Source organism: Gouania willdenowi, chromosome 2 (assembly GCF_900634775.1).
Source record: "Gouania willdenowi chromosome 2, fGouWil2.1, whole genome shotgun sequence".
Taxonomy (NCBI): domain Eukaryota; kingdom Metazoa; phylum Chordata; class Actinopteri; order Blenniiformes; family Gobiesocidae; genus Gouania; species Gouania willdenowi.
Genome location: NC_041045.1, coordinates 6,634,316 through 6,654,428, shown reverse-complemented (window position 1 = coordinate 6,654,428; position 20,113 = coordinate 6,634,316). Strand labels below are relative to the sequence as shown.

Genomic DNA, 20,113 nt, shown 5'->3' with positions numbered 1-20,113 from the left:
TGTTCGCTGGTTGGTTGTTGAGAGGGCTGTAAAGGAAACACGTAATTTGATTGGGTGATCGAGAAGTAGATCAAACCATCAGCGCCATCAAGCTTAAAAAGGCTACATTTATACGAAGTTAAACCGTGCATTTCAAAGTAAAAGTAACTCATTTGTATTTAAAAAAAAAAAAAAAAAAAGAAAGAAAATATTGCGGTAAAAGAAATACATTTTAAAATTGCACCATTAAAAAAAAATGGGAAAATCCTTGCTTTTATTTTTTTGCACACACATGTTACGTTTATTTATTAGTTTATTACTTTATGTTTATTTGATAGTATTTTACTGAATTTTTTTGTTGTATTTTACTGAATGTTTTAGTAATATTTCACTATTTTTATACCAGCATTTTAGTCTATTTACATTTTTGTTGTATTTCTACTAAATGCTTCAGTAGTATTTCACTGTGTTTATTGAGCGCATTTAACTGATTATGTTGTAGTAGTATTTTAATCTGTATTATTATTATTATATTATTATTATTGTTGTTGTCTTATTTTATTTTATTTTTTATTTTGTAGTTTGCTCTTGTGATTTATCCTTATTTAATTTGCAGTCTTTTACTTATTATGTACGTTTTTTTTCTTTTTTTTTTCCTTTCTTTTCCCCCTGGAATAAATAAAGTATTCCTGATTCTGGTTCTGATTAGCGTTTATTTTGGTGACCTTTCCCCATGCTTCCGCTGCCATTTTGGATAACTGGGGACAGCTTGACTGTGCCGACTTCACTTCTGTCTTCGTGTCTTCATTGAATTGATGATCCGCCGTTTATTTATTTTTTACAATAACGTTAAAGTGCCCGCTGTGGGAAATGTGGGGTTTGTGGGCCGCTCTGGTCCCGCTGCTGCTGCTCTGTCCACCGGAAGCTCGTGGCAAAGCAGTGACGGGACTTTTCACGAGCGAAGCCGCGAGACGCGAGAGAGGCCAATTCATCACTTCATTCATGTTCCGAGGTAGGACGATGTTCTGCTCACGTGTCACACACACACACACACACACACACTGGCCTACATTACTTTAATAATTATAGTAAATAAAGAGGAAATTGTGGTCATTCTGAAACCACTTTAGAGCTGAGATTTGTTTATTCAGGCTCTAACTTTAAATATCATCTCAACATTTAGAATAATAATGAACAATATGAAGATCAACACAGTATAGTCTTCTTTTTGTTTACATTTTTTAAATGTATTTTTGTTGTTTGTATTTTTTTTTTTTTTTTTAACAGTTTTTTGAGGTTTGTTTATTTGATTTTTGTAGTCATGTGCCTTTTCTTTGATATATTTGTGGGGTTTTTTTCGAGTCATTTTGTATATTTTTGATAATTTTGTGTATTTTTGTTGCTGTTTTGTATATGTATAAATATTTAATCTAATTTTGTGTTTTTTGAGTCATTGTATATTTTTTGTCATTTAGTGTTTTGTATATTAAATCATTTTGAGTGAGAATTCATGTTTTGTGGGGGTTTTGTAATTAATATTTTGTGTATTTTTTCATTCTGTTTTGTGCTTTTTGGAGGTTTTTTGTATTTTGTTGTAGGTTTGTGTTTTCACAGCCATTGTGTATGTTTTTGTGTATTATTATTATTATTATTATTGTTTTGCACATGTACGGAGGCAATGTCTGTATTTTCATTGTTTTGTGTTTTGTTGGTTTTTGTATTTTTGGAGTCGTGCTTTTTCTTTGGTAGTTTAGTGTGTTTTTACGTGTCACTTTTGATACTTTTTGTCATATTTTTGTGTTGTGTATTGAGTCATTTTGTGTATTTTTGTTTTGTGGGTTTTGGAAATAATTTTGTGTAATTTATTTTTGATTTTGTGTTTTTTGGGGGGGGTTTTGATGTCGATTTGTGTTTTTGGAGTCATTGTTTTTGTTGTTTTGTGTATTTGTGGAGCCATTTTCTGTATTTTCATTGTGTTTTTTGAGTAATGTTTTGGAGTTTTGTTGTTGTTTTGTTTTTGTTATTTTCTGAGTCATTTTTTGTTTGTTTTTTTGTTCTGTTTTTCTATGATTTTGTGTTTTGAAGTTGATTTGTGTTTTTGGATTAATTCTTTTTTATGTTTTGTGTGTTTTTGTTGTCATTTTATGTATCGTTATTGTTTTGTGTATTTATTGAGCCATTTTCTATATTTACATTGTAGTTTTGTGTGTTTTTGCAGTAATGTTTTGTGTTTTTTTTTTTTTGTTTTTTTTTTTTTTTTGGAGTCATTCTGTGGATTGTTGTCATTTTGTGTAATTTCTGAGTCATTTTGTGGATTATTTTTTTTTTTTTTCATTCTGTATGTCTGTGATTTTGTGTTTTTTGGAGTTTTGTTGTCGATTTGTGTTTTTGGAGTCATTTTGTGGATTCTTATTGTTGTTTTGTGTATTCATGGAGCCGTTTTCTGTATGTACATTGTAGTTTTGTGTGTTTTTGGAAGAAAGTTTTGTATTTTTGTTGTATTGTGTTTTTGGAGTCATTTTTTGTGCTTTTTGGAATCATTTTGTGTATTCTTATTGTTGTTTTGTGTATTTATGGAGCCATTTTCCATATTGTCATTGTAGTTTTATGTATTTTCACTGTCATTTTTTGTGTTTTTGGGGTTAATTTGTGGATATTTAGTGTATATTTAGAGTCATTTAGTGTGTTCTAAACTCCCTGCAGGTGACAATGGATTGCTGGTGTGTCATGTGGATAATCCAGCCCTGGCTACAGAGAAAGAGTCCAGGCTGCTTCTCTTCCAGAATCTCAACTCCAACTTGGACAACCTGAGTTGCTCCGAGCGACTCGCTAAGGCCCAGCTCACCAGTAAGAAACCATCAACCATCACGTGATGCGTTCACTGACTCAACCTCAACCTTTGTCTTTGTGTGTGCATGTGTGTGACTCCTTCAGTCAGCCTCAGTCTGGAGGAACACAACCAGAGCATCCCCCATCAGCCCTCGCCCTCAACCTGGCAACTAGTGTACGCTGATAGACACACATGTCAGGTAACCACACACACACACACACACACATTACACACACACACACACGGGCGTCAGTTTAGGGGGGATGGAGTAATAAGTTCTAATGCAAGCCAAGGTAATGACAGTTCCTTCATGATTAATTACAAAGTATGCTTTTTAATAATCACTTAATGAAATGAAATTATATAATCAAGCATAGTAACACAACAGTAAGATTATATATTAAAAAAATATAATGTTTCATATTTTCTAGACACTATTAATGCATTTTTAATGTACTTATAATATCAAAAAAGTACTAGTTCAGGATATATTAGTACATTTAAAGTCATATACGTAAAGCATACTAAACACACTTTAAGTTGCACGTAAAAATACACTTTTTTAATATAATTTAATTGCAATTAAAATATATTTAGTACAAAATTGACATGCGTTACTTAGCTTAACTCACTTTTCTCCCCATAGTAGCTCATATTAGTGAAGGAAACTCTGGATTTTCACTGTTGTTTTAGTTCATTCATGAATACAGGCTTTTAGTCAGGGTGTGTTAAATTAATCAATTATTAGGGAGAAAATAAAAGTGTTGAAGAATAAAAATTGTCCTGAAATACTGTAAAACATAAATAAATAAAAAGATGATAGTCTGTATTTATTTTAGAATGATTTGAACCCCTAAAGCCTGAAAACACAAAATATAGCCAGAAAACTTTTTTTTTTTTTTATGGAAATGTTTCAATTTCTACTGAAATCCCCCCAAAACAAATTAATATTTCCATAAAATTTGACATATGCATTTTTAGTTTTGTAAGAAAAAGATTATTTAGTTTACAGAGCAAATAATTGAATTTAAATTCATTTCATTTTTATTTTTAGTGCTTTCCCTCCACCAATTCATGATAGTCAAAAACTATAATTAAAATGCGTAGTTTTAAGTAAAAACGATATCTAAATATTCAACTAGTAAGATTTACACTTTGTGGGAGGAGCTACAAAGCATCTGACAGGGTTGCGTCCATGTGTTTAAAGTTAAAACTGTGTTTTTTTTCTCTACTTTATATGTTTCTATCATCTCGTGTCAGGAAAGTGGTTCCATCCCGTCCCACGCTGACCTTACGTTCACGCTCCTGCTCTTTAATCCAGATTCCGCGGGGAACCCTCTAGAACACTTCAGTGCAGAGGAAGCAGGTGAGACGTCAGCTCCATGGCTGATCGTGGTCAATTAAATTCATCAATTACAACGATTAGCCTTCCTCGTGTGTTAGCTTTCTGTTAGCATCTCTTATGATAGCGCGTCAGTTTGGACCCATGTCTTAAATCAGCTGTAAAATACACTAAAAAATAATAAGTAACACTTTACTTGACGTTTCAAGTTATTTCAGAGTAAAGTGAGTGTTTTTCATCGTTCATTTATTATGTTATTTAGGTTGAGCATAGTTTGACCTCATCAAAGTACTCAACGTTTTCTTGACTTTACCATGTAGCGGCGAAATACAATGTAGTAGAAAAATACATTGTTATTTTCCTTAAAGGATACATGATAGTGAGTGTAAAGGGAAATGCTTTAGTTTTCAGAAACTGGTGGAATTTCTCAGATAAAGCAAATATTAGCAGAGTTACAGTGTTTTAAACTAACGTGTTCCCCAAGATGCGTTCAATGTCCCTGGGAAACCAGGACAAATTGATAAATTTATAAAATATCCCCATGTAAATCTGGACAAATGGTGAGAATACGGAAAATTTGGTCACGCTGTTGTCGTACGGTAAACGAGGGGCGTTCAAGGACCGTCAGAAAGTTGATTTTTAAAAAAAAAAAAAAAAAAAATTCTTTTGAAAATAAATATATATTTGGCGCTAATTTAATAATATATAATAATAATAATTAGTGACGCCACAAACCCTGCATAACCCCACTAGATCCCTCCACCTAACCCAAAAAATGCCAACATAGCTCCAAAGGTGTTTAGCAAACGAGACCTAATGACACCTTATTCATGCTAATGATAGCGTAATGTATAAAACTTCATGTAAAGTATTACCAAATATCATCTATATTGTTTTTTATCTCTTGGTTACCTTGTTAGGCGTCCTTATCCACGATTACTATGGTAACAGATTTTTTTTGGTTACGATTACAATTATAATTGTGTCGTAATTGTAAGTAATTATCAATTATGCGATCACATTTATAATTGACGCCAAGTCCTTAGAGTTGACTGTAGGTTCTGTTTCCCTCCCTCAGGCCTCCACAGCTTCTACTTCCTGTTGCTGCTAGCTTACTTCATCACCTGCTGCATCTACTTCAGGCCCCTGTCCCAGGCCCTGAGGAAAGGGGGCCCCATGCACGGCGTGCTCAGGGTGCTCACGGCGGCGCTGGCCCTACAGGGCGTGGCCGCGCTCTGCAACTACGTCCACTTAGCTCGGTAAGGTCGGCCCAAAGACAGCTTTGATCTCATCAAAATGTGATGATGATGATGATGATGATGATGATGATAAGTTGTTTGGTATCTGCAGATATTCCAGAGATGGCGCTGGTTTTCCACTGATGGCTGTTCAAGCAAAGTGTACGTTTTTAGTAGAATTAGAATTACAGTAATTCCAGCAAAGTTAATTTTGTCTTTTCAGGAAATTGACTTTGATATTGACTTTGATCTTGTGACATGTTTTGACTGCCCACTGTCAAGTCCTCAGAGGAGTCTCCTAATGAGTTATTTCTGGGCGTGGCAAACTCGACAGTTCTGTCAGGCTTGCCACGCCCACTGAAGTATACGTCCATGTTTCCCAAGATGCATTTGGAACCAGCGGCGACAAAAACCTGAAGCACACTGAGGCTAAACATCTGTTGATTCTCCACCTTTGAAAATTCTGAAAATATTTTAAGCCACAAAGTGACCAAGTAGAATATCAACATGTGCTCATTTAATCCATAAAACTCACGGACACACGTTACATGCCAACATTTTGGAGATTTTCGGAGACCCTCCATTCACTGTGTTACTGACAAAACTTGTGGCTAACTTCAAAACGAGAGCCCTGTTTACAAAAGCGTTAAAAAGTAATGGAAGAGATGCTTTTATTTTGAAAAGGAGATGTTTGACTTTTAGCTTGAAGCTGGTCTCAGGATGATTTTACGTTCCGCTCACAATGCATGATGGGGCGATTGAGGATGACTAGTGTGCATACTTAAAAAAATGTATACATCCAGGTGTTTCTCACATACTCGATGTTTTCACACTATCTAATGTGAACACACTACATACTCATTTTGACGCCAGACTTAGTATGAGTAGTACGTTAGCATGCGTTTTCGAGTTGGCAGTGGAAAACCTGTCAGTTTCCTGAAAAAAAGCTGTCTGAATAAAAGAAACAGGAACATATTATTGTGATTTCACTGCTTTTGTCCCGGTGCAGGCTGGGATATGGTGTCCGAGGTGTCTGTGCTCTACATGCTGTTGAGTCTGTGCATGGGATGGACTCTGAGCCGGGGGAGGAAGCCTCAGTCCAGGCCCCTGCAGTGGGAGCGCTCCACCCCCTCCACAGCCGTGGCCGTGGGCGGCGTGCTCACGCAGGTATGAGGTCAGGGTTGGGATTGGACACATTGATGCTGGTGAGCTGTTTTAAAAGGACGGACCGTGTTGCCTTCAGGGTCTGCTGCTGCTGTGGGAGCAATACGAGCATCACAGGGATCCTTCACAACAGAGCCGGGCCGGCCTTCTGCTCCTAGCCCTGAGGGTGGGCCTGGCCCTGCTGCTGGCCTCCATCCTCTACCAGATCATCTCCACAGAGAGGAGCACCTTAAAGAGAGACTTCTACCTCTGCTTTGCCAAAGTAAAGCTGCTCCTCAATGCAAGAGAAACCCATAAAAACAATGTTCACTGAGTGTTTTTGTCTGTGCAGGGCTGCTTCCTGTGGTTCCTCTGCCATCCCGTCCTCAGCCTCATGTCTGTCGTCTTCAACGAGCACCAGAAAGAAAAGGTGGGAACACGTTTCTCCACAAACAGGAAACATTATGCCTCTCACAGAAAAGAAATGTCAAAAATTAAAATAAATAAAAAAAAGGCTGGAAATGTGAGTTTCAATCTTAAAAAAGGAGCTTCTCCATCTGGGTACGCAGCCCCTAATAGAGACATGGAAACTGGTGGTTTAATTTTGTGAAGCCCCCAAAGTAAAAGTACAAAATGACTCCAAAAACACACAAAACAACAAAAATACACTTAAGGACACAAAAAATGCACAAATATACAGGTAAATATACAAAAATGACTCCCAAAACACACATAATGAACACAAAAATAAACAATGAATGAAATACATAAAATGACATGAAAAATAACTTCTAAAACACAAGTAAATACACAAAATGGCTCAAAAAACACTATCGCACAAAATAACAAAAACACACAAAACAATATAAATACACAATATGAAAGAACAATGTATCAAACAACAACAAAAATGCACAAATATACAAAAGATACAAATAAAGATGTATAAAAATGACTCCAGAAACACACAAAACTGCAAAAATGACACCACAAATTCACAAAATAACTTCCAAAAATGCACAAGACGATTCCAAAAACACTAACAGAAAATAACAAAACAACATAAATGCACAAAATGTGTCAAATAAAACACATAAAATGACACAAATAAATACACAAGATGGAAGGAAAATTTACCTCACAACAAAAATACACAAAAGGACACTAAGAACGCACAGATATACATAGTAAAGATGAACCAAAATGACTCCAAAAAAGCAAACATTATTTTATATATTTAGCAGGAGCTCATTTGCAATGACATCCTAGGAGCAGTTAAGGGACTTGCTCACTGTCTTACAGTAGATTTGAACCAGCAACCCTTTCATTTTAAGCCCACTTCCTTAACCATTAGGCCACCACTGTTCATGGCTTTTAAGGGTCGAAACATACATAAAAGTATAAAAATGGTACATGATTCCAAAAGTCCAAAACGGCAACAAAAATGATTGCAGAAGTAGACAAAATAACAGAAAGATACACATAAATAGATACAAAATGATGACAAAAATACACAAAACAACAAAAACACACAAACCCAAGTCGTTTCTGGTGTTAAAGCTCAGATTAGTCTTTATTCTGAACTCTGACTTGAATGTTGATCATGTGACCCTCGGATCGTCACATTTCTGCTGTGATAAAAGTTGTCCATCTTTATCCTAAAGTGCGCGCCGTCTCATTGTGATGTCACTACCTGTCGTCCTTGTGTAGGTGGTGACCATCGGTGTCATCCTCTGCCGCTCCATCTCCATGGTAACGCTCTACCAGCTCTTCCTGTCTCGATCTCTCTACTGGGAGGTGTCCTCGCTGTCCTCCGTGTCACTGCCGCTCACCATGTCCAGGACTAACCACAGGGGACGCTACTGAGGCCAGGGTGGGCGGGGCTACTGCACTGTGGCGTCTCATCCCTCCTGCTGAGTCAGAGAGAGAAACGTGCCTACCTCTAAGGACACTCGCGTGATGATTCATCCATCATGGAGATGAAAACGGAGCTTTATTTATATTCAGTCATATTTTTTAATTTTTACAATGATTGATGATGTCACTAAAGGAGGAGGATCAAATATTTCATTGTCAACATGTTTATTTATCTGAACTCCACGACATTCATCCACTTTTTTTCGACGTCAAACCTCTTTTCTTTTTTTAATCGTTTCCCTGCATTAGGGCAGGGTTCTCAACCTTGGGGTCGCCAGACACTAGGAGGGAGTTTCCAGAAGCCTTCAAGAAACAGAAGAATATTTTTTCAACAATTTCAGCTAATTTTTGCTTATTTTGACCCTTTTTCTGCAGCTACACCAAACTTGCCATATTTAAACCTGTTTTCATCATATTTTTCTTCCTTTGAATGCATTTTATCTACATTTCTTGCCACGTTTTTTCCACTTTCAAGACATTTTGAACCCTTTCCTCTACTTTTCCCACCCAGTGTTGCACATGTTGACCCATTATTGTTAGTCTCTTTTCACCATATTTCATGCTTTTTTTTCTTTGCAGTCTAGCCACATTCATGATTCGTCATGCCCATTATTTATTTGCCAGTTTAAACTAATTGTTCCAACTACTTTAATTTTTAATTATTTTTTAACCACTTTTTCTGTCTGCTTTTGGCCACTCGAAATTGCAACTTTTAGCAAATTTCTGTGGTTTTTAAAAATCCCATTTGAGCACATTTCCCACCATTTTCTGGTCACTTTTAACCCATTTTATTTCTGATTAAAACAAGGATTTACATCTTTAAGATTACAATATTCTATGGTGCAAATAATAATAATAATATTCAGATACATAAATCAATTCATAGAACAATGGACCATCATTTTTGCTGACTTTATGGATGGACCCCAAAAATTTCTCCCCTTTATTCCCCTTTGACAGATGTCCCTGTCTGCACATGAATGTTCTTCAATGTTCATGTCTGAGTTCAACCACCTTCAGCTACAGTGGGGGGTCCCCGGTCTCTGGAACCTTTATTTTGGGGCCCGTGTGCTGAAAAGGTTGAGAACCACTGCTTTAGGTAACGGTGAAACAAATGCACTCGTGTTCTGATCCTGAGCGTCTGTAGCTGGTCTGTACATATTCTACACTGACAATCAGATCAAAAGTGAATAAAGTTCACATTGTTATGATAAACTGTGGAAAAATGCAATGAAATAAATACTTCTTTTTTTTTTTTAATAAACTCAATGTTGAGACTTGGTTATTTTAATGCTGCACAGGATGTAAAACATTATTCATTTGTCAAATAATGAATCATAATAAATACACTTACCATCTATACGTACGTACACACACACAATGCATCGTGCTGTTGACAGATCCTCATCATTAGTGTCAGAGTAGATGAGGCTCAAAACACAAAATGACTAATGATAGAGGAGAAATTCTCTTTGACTTCAAAATAAAAGTCTACGAGCGTCATCTGAATACACTTTAACCATTTCTACACTTCTGATTAAATAAAAAGTCCATGAACGGACCACCAGTTGAGATGTAGTCAATTAAGTTTTATTGTTTATTGTATTTATTTATGTACATTAATTTCCCTTATTATTTATTTGCTCAGTTATCTATATTTCTCTTCCTCTATATCAAACTATTGCAATCACTTATTCATCACTTCCCTCCTGCCACACACACACACACACGCGCACACACGCACACACACGCACACACTATGAGAGGTGGAGCCATAAAACTTTAGGCGTGCAGGCCTGTACATGTGTGTACACACACAGAATGACATAAAAACGACTCCAAAAATACAGATAATGGCTCCAAAACCTCACAAAATGACAGAAAAATGTGCAAAACGATAACAAAAATTACTCACAAAACAACAACAAAAACACAGATATTGACTCCAAAACCACAAAAAAATGTGGAAAAAGACAACAGAAATGACTCCAAATACCCCAAAACCACAACAAAAATTACTCCAAAAGCACAAAACGAAAACAAAAATACAGGAAATGACTCCAAAGACACATAAAATGACGAAAAAATAAATAAAAAATATTTCTAAACAACAAAATATATAATAACACACTAAACTCTGTGTTCTTTCCTATATTAATGCTTAGACTGGTCATTATTCTAAATGCTGACATGAGTGATAATACTAATGTTCATCTGGCTTTAAAGGTTCCAATTTTATTTTCATTTACTTTACTATTTTAGTGATTATCTGTGTTTTTTTTTAATTTAATGACTGGAACAAAGTAAGTCACACTGGAGGGAAAAAATACACAATTTACCAACTGTTAAATTATTCACATGAAATATTTTTGCTAATCCCTTTATAGGCCTGTTATAAAATGTACCACTAGAGGGCGATAAACAGTTTCAGGACAGCAAATTGTAGCTTTGTAGTAATTATAATAAATAAATGTAATTTGAATTAATGACTTAATATTGATAACTGACACTAAAGGGCTGATGTAATTATTGGAAACACCTTTAAATTTAAAAATAACCACATTTATAGTCATTCAGTGATGTTTAAAAACCATTTGAAATCCAAAACTAATGCAAGTATTTAAATCTATCACTGACTAATAATTGCTTAATTTAATGTTTAACTTTATCCTATAGTATGTGCATAACACTGATAATATCTTTCATATTTAAATTTCATTCAGCAATGCAAGATGTATTATTATTATTTGCTATAAAGTAAAAAGTGTTTTTTTATACTAATCATAATCGTTTCACACTCATTTCCTGATGTATTTATTTTATTCTTGTTATTTTTATGAATTAAAGTTTTAATAAAGTTTTGATTGGTTGGCTGATTGATGACGTGTAGTGTCAAAACTCAAACAGCAGGTGGCGGTAATTCGCCGATAAAGCTAAATGTTAGCTAGCTGCTAATGAGTGCTAGTTTGTTTCTCATACAGCGAGCTAGCAACACATTCTCCTGATCTTCATCGCTTAAACCTGAAGTTGATTGAGTAAGTGTGTGTTTTTTTAGGACTTATCGGAGATATTTGCAGGTAAACAGCTTAGTTTCACCGGACAGACCGCCTGTAAACTCTGTTGCCATGGTAGCTTTACCTTGGTTACCGTTGTCACGCGTAGAAATTAGTATTTAAGGAGATAATATTCAATTCAATCCAACTTTATTTGGAGAGTGCAAAAAAAAATAAAAAATATGGGGGGGGGCGAAGAAAAAATCTCTTCAAATTTTGCTAATTTTTTTTTTCATTTGTGACAAATTCATTTTAAAACTGCATGTTCTATATCAAGGGGTTTTCAAGTGGTCTCACCGTCGGACCCACATTTTGCCACAGTTATTGAATCGTGATCCACTTTGGGTTTTTTTTTTTTAATTCAACCAACCAAATTTAGTTTTTCAAAAATAGCTGTTGAAAACCACACACATAATCTTTTTAAAAACATAAATCTATATAATTTCATGTACAACATGCATTACACAGCATGTCTGTCAAAAAAAAGTTTCTTTCAAAATTAAAGACAAGTCCAACTTGAAAGACATTAAGTACTTATTTATTTTTGACCAGCTGTCCGCGATCCACCCAGTACAGGTCCGTGACCCAACCCACCAGTTGAGAATCGCTGTTCTATATCATTGTTAAAAATGTGTGAACATTAAAAAAATCCGAATGTAAATGTTAAATATAAATGTAAAATTAAAATGCAAATGTTAAATGTAAATGTGACTCTAATTATTACATTTTAATCTAAATGTTAAGTTTAAATCTGAATGTTAAATGCTAATCTAAATGCTAAATGTAAATTTAAATGCTAAATGTAAATGTTAAATCTAAATCCAAATGTTAAATGTAAATCTAAATGTTAAATGTAAATCTGAATGTTTAATGATAATCTAAATGTTAAATGTAAATCTAAATCTAAATGTTGAATGTAAATCTAAATGTTAGATGTAATGTTAAATATAAATGTAAATCTAAATGTTGAATCTAAAAGTTAAATGTAAATGTAAATCTAAATGTTGAATGTAAATTTGAATGTTAAATGTTGATCTAAATGTTAATGTTAATCTGAATATTAAATGTCAATCTAAATGTTAAATGTAAATGTTAATCTGAATGTTAAATGTTAATCTAAAAAATGTAAATGTAAATCTAAATGTTGAATGTAAATCTAAATGTTGAATGGAAATCTAAAGATTGAATCTAAATCTAAATGTTAAATCGGTCACGAAGTTTAAAGCTAAATGTTTAGAAATTACATAAAGTGGGCAGGTCGGTGCCTGTCAATCACGAGGCCTTTGATCATTTTAAAAACCAAAAATAATAATTGACTCGGTAACGATTGGGGGAATAAAAGTAAAAAAGTAAAGATAGGTAAATTTTTAATGCCAAATGTTTTGGGAAAAACCTTCAAAAACTGAAATTCTAAAGAGTCCATTAGAACTTAGGAGTTAGATAATTAGTTATAGATTTATTAGGGGTGTCCCGATCCGATATTGATATCAGATATCGGTCCGATATCAGCCAGAAAACTAATATCAGATTTTATCGGACTGCATCTAAAATCACCTATATGATATATATTGTTATTTTTGGATTTATTTTTCAATATCTTCTATTTAATTTTTTTATTTATTTTATTCAATCATAGAATATTCTTGTTTTAAAAGGTTAATTATATGTAATATATTGGTTTATAATAAATGGGTCTGTTTTTTTTTTTTTTAAATAATCAAGCCTTTTCTAACATTCCACACCACAAAATAAATAATAAAAGTATCGGTATTCGTCAATACTCAAGACTACAATATCGGTATCGTATTGAAAGTGAAAAAGTTGTATCAGGACATCCCTAATATTTATATTACCTTTATTGAACAAGGAAAGTCATTAAAAGACAAGTTGTCCTTGCAATAAATACAAAGGATTGCATTTCTAATAATATACATATTTATTAATATTTTAATTATTATTTAGTTTATATTAATAATTTGTTGCTTACTTTTTATTAATAATTAATTAAATTAATTATTAAAATTAAAAATAAAATTACTAAAATGTGTGAATAAACTCTGAAATTAAAGAAAAGCTAATGTTATGTAAATATGATGAAAACCAGATATTTTGTTGTAGATAAAAAATGTTAAAACACTGATAACGTGAATGATGATTATCAAATATTAGCTTCATAAATTCATCCCTGCCTCATAAGGTTAAAATCAAACAATGAAAATAAAGTATAATCATTAAAAATCCCTAAAAAAACACATTGTGATTTGTGTTTATTCGCAATGATTAAATATTACCAACGTGTCCCTCGTGCTATGAATCAATCTTTGCCCGTTAATAATTTCTGCTGTGTCAATATTTTTTTATTACTATGGTTACAGGTTTAAAAACATTCCATACTATAAAATATTGTATTGATTTCACACAGCAGAGAAATAGGATTCTGGTTTTTCGTTTTATCTGCACTTCATACTTTTGTCCACCAGATGACGCCATTATAACAATATAAAAAAAGATGGAAAGAACAAAAGGTTTTCGTCTTTTATTGTCATTTTTGTGTGTTTTTGGTGGAATTTTGTGCATTTTTGTCCTAATTTTAAACATTTTGTTGTCCTTTAGTATATTTTTGGAGTCATATTATAGATTATTGTTTTTGTTTTGGTTTTTTTTTAAGCCTTTTTGTCTTTTTTGTGTAGTTTTTATAACAATGAATGGATAATAGATAGATATTTGTGTATATCGGTATTTGTTGTAATTTTTTAGTTTTTAGAGTAATTTTGTGTTTTTCTGGAATTTGGTGTATTTTTTAGTAATATTATATTTTCTTGTTTTTATTTTGGGTGTTTTTGTTTTCATTTTGGGTGACTTATAAGTTTGTTTGAGTATATTTATCATCATTTTGTGTTTTTAGACTATTTTTGTGTGTGTTCTGATATTTTTCATGACTTTATTGTCATTTTGTGTATTTTTGTTATTTTTATAAATTTTTTTGTTTATTGTTATTGTATATTTTTGTTTCATTGTTATTGTTTTTGGTGTGATTTCGGTTGTTTTTGTACAAAATAAAATACAAAAATAATTCAAGAAATGCACCAAATAACAAAAAACTCTAAAACACACAATATGACGACAAAAAAAATCACAAAATTTCAGAAAAAAAGCACATAATAATTCCAAAAATACACAAAAATGGAAAAATACTCAAAATCACTCCAAAATCACACGCACAAAACAACACCAACACACAAAATTACTCCAAAAACACACAAAATGACACAAATACATTAGATAATTATGAAAATACACAAAATGACTCCAGAAACACACAAAGCAACACAAAAAACCTTTGTTCTTTCCTGTATTAATGCTAATATTCAAAATTCGGACCCGAATAGTAATAATGTGGCTCGTAGATTTATGATTAAAGTTGCCCATCTCTGTGTTTTCTTTAACAATATGTGAGCATATTTTGAGTTGAAATATGCAGAATTGTGTGGCTGAATTTGAATTGTGTATTTGTTTTATAATATTTGGAATAAAATCTGTTTACAAACAGCTTTAAAACACAATAAATCAAACATTTACTTTGGGTCAAACAGCTTATTTCCACAAATCTGTAAATGCATGCTTGCATTGCACCTTAGGAAACGTATATGAATTGTTTAGAAACAACATAATAATTTAATATTAATCTAAAATAATATATAATGAGATCAAATCCCCTTTGTGACCAACATTTCTTTTAAAAACCAATGATAACTCTTAAACCTTAAAGCCTAAAGTTAAAATTTAAATTAACCACACGCAGTTCTGTGTAAGGAGTTTCCCATGGGTCAGTGGGAGAGTCTGTAGTATGCACCTTTAGAGGCTACAGTCTGACATGGGTTCAAATCCCACAGTAACTTAATATTTGATGTTTTAAAGTGAAAACTCAAATACGCCACAAACACCATCCTTGTGTTGCTTGCCCCATGGGTCAGTGGGAAAGGCTGCTGGACTCACTGCAGTGGCTGTAGACTAGCAAGGGTTTGAATCCCAGTTTGTACCCTTATTACTATCTTAATGTGCAATTGTTTTAAAGTGACAAGCCCAAAACTAAAACTCAAATACGTCACAAGTCTTTCCATCTGTTGTGGACTCCATGGGTCAGTGGGAAAGTCTGTAGTACATGCTGCAGGTGGTTGGTGGTTCAAATCTCTGTCAGTACATAAGTTAATGTACAATGTTTTAAAACTTAAAGCCAAAAACTAAAACTCAAATACGCTACGAGCCTTTCCATCTGTCGTGATCTCCATGGGTCAGTGGGAAAGTCTGCAGTACACAGTTCTGTGGTTGCAGATGAGCAAGGGTTCAAGTCCCGCTCTGTGGCATCCAATCCTCAAAAAAGAAATGCCAATATTTTGAAACTTAAAGCCCAAAACTAAAACTCAAATACGCCACGAAAACATTCCTTGTATCTGGTACTCCACAGGTGAGTGGAAGAGTCTGCAGTACACGGTTCCGTGGCTGTAGGGCGTTGGGGGTTCAAGTCCTGCTCTGTGGCATCCAGTCCTCAAAAAAAAAAAAATCCAATATTTTGAAACTTAAAGCCCAAAACTAAAACTCAAATACGCCACGAAAACAGTCCTTGTATCTGGTACTCCACAGGTGAGTGGAAGAGTCTGCAGTACACGGTTCCGTGGCTGTAGGGCGTTGGGGGTTCAAGTCCTGCTCTGTGGCATCCAGTCCTCAAAAAAAAAAAAAATCCAATATTTTGAAGCTTAAAGCCCAAAACTAAAACTCAAATACGCCACGAAAACATTCCTTGTATCGGGTGCTCCATGGGTGAGTGGAAGCGTCTGCAGTACACGGTTCAGTGGCTGTAGGGCGTTGTGGGTTCAAGTCCTGCTCTGTGGCATCCAGTCCTCAAAAAAAAAAAAAATCCAATATTTTGAAGCTTAAAGCCCAAAACTAAAACTCAAATACGCCACGAAAACATTCCTTGTATCGGGTGCTCCATGGGTGAGTGGAAGCGTCTGCAGTACACGGTTCAGTGGCTGTAGGGCGTTGGGGGTTCAAGTCCCGCACTGTGGTATCCAGTCCTCAAAAAAAAAATTTGATTATTTTGAAGCTTAAAGCCCAAAACTAAAACTCAAATACGCCACGAAAACATTCCTTGTATCGGGTACTCCACGGGTGAGTGGAAGAGTCTGCAGTACACGGTTCAGTGGCTGTGGGCTTGCGGGGGTTCGAATCCCAGTCAGTACCTGGAAAAAATCAAAAGTGGCAAAGGCAAAATGAGAATGTGATCAGGAAGAAAATACCTGAAAAGGTCTGAACACAAAGGACTGGGGCACCAGTAAAAGAAGTGTGTCGACGGAACAGGTGGAGATGAGTACAAGAAGATTACCACAGATAAAAAAAAAAAAAAAATAATAATAATAATTTGCGCCGAGAAGTGGTTCTGGTATGAAAGGTGCTTGGTGGCATGATGGTGTGTCTGTCGCACATAAGCTGTGTGTTCAGGAATCCTCCCCCATGCCAAGACCTGGAAAGATCAATAAAAATGATGAGAGAGTCAGATGCTAAGAATACAAGGCAGGGTGACAGGGGCAGCACAAAGTAAAGGCGCTTTACTTGTGTTCCTCACCCCCAAGTTTTTTTAATCTTTACTTATACTACCGCTGTCACCTTGCCTTGTATTCTTAGCTTCCTACTCTGACATCATTTCAGTGATCTTTCCTGCAACCTCCTGAACACACAGCTTTTGTGCGACTGACACACCATCATGCCAGCAAGCACCTTTCATACCAGAACCACTTCTCGGCACAAATTATTTTTATTATTTTTTTTTTTTTTTTTTTTATCTGTGGTAATCTTCTTGTACTCATCTCCACCTGTTCCGTCGACACACTTCTTTTACTGGTGCCCCAGTCCTTTGTGTTCAGACCTTTTCAGGTATTTTCTTCCTGATCACATCCTCATTTTGCCTTTGCCACTTTTGATTTTTTCCAGGTACTGACTGGGATTCGAACCCCCGCAAGCCCACAGCCACTGAACCGTGTACTGCAGACTCTTCCACTCACCCGTGGAGTACCCGATACAAGGAATATTTTCGTGGCGTATTTGAGTTTTAGTTTTGGGCTTTAAGCTTCAAAATAATCAAATTTTTTTTTTTGAGGACTGGATACCACAGTGCGGGACTTGAACCCCCAACGCCCTACAGCCACTGAACCGTGTACTGCAGACACTTCCACTCACCCATGGAGCACCCGATACAAGGAATGTTTTCGTGGCGTATTTGAGTTTTAGTTTTGGGCTTTAAGCTTCAAAATATTGGATTTGTTTTTTTTTTTGAGGACTGGATGCCACAGAGCGGGACTTGAACCCACAACGCCCTACAGCCACGGAACCGTGTACTGCAGACGCTTCCACTCACCCGTGGAGTACCCGATACAAGGAATGTTTTCGTGGCGTATTTGAGTTTTAGTTTTGGGCTTTAAGCTTAAAATATTTTTTTTTTGAGGATTGGATGCCACGGAGCGAGACTTGAACCCACAACGCCCTACAGCCACGGAACCGTGTACTGCAGACTCTTCCACTCACCCGTGGAGTTCCAGATACAAGGAATGTTTTCGTGGCGTATTTGAGTTTTAGTTTTGGGCTTTAAGCTTCAAAATACTGGATTTTTTTTTTTTTTGAGGACTGGATGCCAGAGAGCGGGACTTGAACCCACAACGCCCTACAGCCACGGAACCGTGTACTGCAGACTCTTCCACTCACCCGTGGAGTACCAGATACAAGGAATGTTTTCGCGGCGTATTTGAGTTTTAGTTTTGGGCTTTAAGCTTCAAAATATTGGATTTGTTTTTTTTTTTGAGGACTGGATGCCACAGAGCGGGACTTGAACCCACAACGCCCTACAGCCACGGAACCGTGTACTGCAGACGCTTCCACTCACCCATGGAGTACCCGATACAAGGAATGTTTTCGTGGCGTATTTGAGTTTTAGTTTTGGGCTTTAAGCTTAAAATATTTTTTTTTTGAGGATTGGATGCCACGGAGCGAGACTTGAACCCACAACGCCCTACAGCCACGGAACCGTGTACTGCAGACTCTTCCACTCACCCGTGGAGTACCAGATACAAGGAATGTTTTCGTGGCGTATTTGAGTTTTAGTTTTGGGCTTTAAGCTTAAAATATTTTTTTTTTGAGGATTGGATGCCACGGAGCGAGACTTGAACCCACAACGCCCTACAGCCACGGAACCGTGTACTGCAGACTCTTCCACTCACCCGTGGAGTACCAGATACAAGGAATGTTTTCGTGGCGTATTTGAGTTTTAGTTTTGGGCTTTAAGCTTAAAATATTTTTTTTTTGAGGACTTGAACCCCTGCTCATCTGCAGCCACAGAACTGTGTACTGCAGACTTTCCCACTTACCCATGGAGATCACAACAGATGGAAAGGCTCGTAGTGTATTTGAGTTTTAGTTTTTGGCTTTAAGTTTTAAAAGATTGAACATTAACTTATGTACTGACAGGGATTTGAACCACCAACCACCTGCAGCATGTACTACAGACTTTCCCACTGACCCACAACAGATGGAAAGACTTGTGGCGTATTTGAGTTTTAGTTTTGGGCTTGTCACTTTAAAACAATTGCACATTAAGATAGTAATAAGGGTGCAAACTGGGATTCAAACCCTTGCTAGTCTACAGCCACTGCAGTGAGTCCAGCAGACTTTCCCACTGACCCATGGGGCACACATCACAAGGATGGTGTTCGTGGCGTATTTGAGTTTTAGGTTTGAGGTTTTCACTTTAAAACATCAAATATTAAGTTACTGAGGGATTTGAACCAGTGGCGGATGCTTTAAGACTACAAGGGAACCTCAGCTTCCCCTAAAATCAGTGGTCAAATATGTAGTGTTGTGTGTACATTTCATTGACTAAATATATGACAGAACACATGTATGTTTAGTTCAGAATCAGCTTCTTATAACAGGAAACTGACAGTGACAGCGTGACGTTCTTCATTCATTACCGCAGCGTCACAGTGTTAATAAACAGTGGTGAAGTTCAGCTTCAATTGACTTCAATGGGAGAGGATTTAGGGGTTGATCCACTGCAGTCAAACTAGACGCTCATTGGATAAATGCTCGGTTATGACGCACTTAGTCCCGCCCATCGGACGCCGGGCTTCACAGGAGGTCTATGGAGCAGTGGGCTGGATCTGTCTGTTCCGGACGCTGGAATAATGGATGATGATTGGATGATCTGTCTCAGGCTAATTCAATTTTGTATGACAGCGAAATGAGCCAATCAGAGAGTATGACGTTGTAAGCACACAGGCGGGTTTTTCAAATATTTCAGTCCGTTGCTCTGTGTTGACACGGAGACTTTGCTGATCCTCTCATAGCGAATTAACTTCTGACAAACCTAGTGTCTGTTTTTGGTGTTTGTGGAGACTGTTACTGCTTGTGTTGTGAGACTTTTGACCAAACACTCACACTCCAGCGCGCAGCAGCTGCGCGCGTGTGTGTGTGATAATCTACAAATAGTTGTTGACAACAAAATGTGAATTCTGCTAGAATTCACATTTAAATAAACAGATACATTTTCTGAAGTAGGCAGAAA

At 35.7% G+C, this 20,113-nt stretch overlaps 1 protein-coding gene across 1 annotated transcript; it reads left to right on the top strand.

Annotated features, from left to right (window-relative positions):
- Positions 1 to 785: 785 nt before the first annotated feature.
- On the top strand, positions 786 to 9,580 carry gpr180 (G protein-coupled receptor 180). Its single transcript, XM_028468450.1, has 10 exons — positions 786 to 991; positions 2,683 to 2,826; positions 2,914 to 3,008; positions 4,070 to 4,175; positions 5,230 to 5,410; positions 5,502 to 5,551; positions 6,399 to 6,556; positions 6,633 to 6,815; positions 6,885 to 6,962; positions 8,243 to 9,580. The coding sequence occupies exons 1-10, from the start codon at positions 850 to 852 to the stop codon at positions 8,396 to 8,398; spliced, it is 1,293 nt and encodes a 430-aa protein (XP_028324251.1). The 5' UTR covers positions 786 to 849; the 3' UTR covers positions 8,399 to 9,580.
- Positions 9,581 to 20,113: the final 10,533 nt, after the last annotated feature.

Coding starts and splice junctions, on each gene's coding strand:
- gpr180 (XM_028468450.1), top strand. CDS start 850: ATGTGGGGTTTGTGGGCCGCTCTGGTCCCGCTGCTGCTGCTCTGTCCA. Junction 992..2,682: donor CACTTCATTCATGTTCCGAG/GTAGGACGATGT, acceptor AACTCCCTGCAG/GTGACAATGGATTGCTGGTG. Junction 2,827..2,913: donor CGCTAAGGCCCAGCTCACCA/GTAAGAAACCAT, acceptor TGACTCCTTCAG/TCAGCCTCAGTCTGGAGGAA.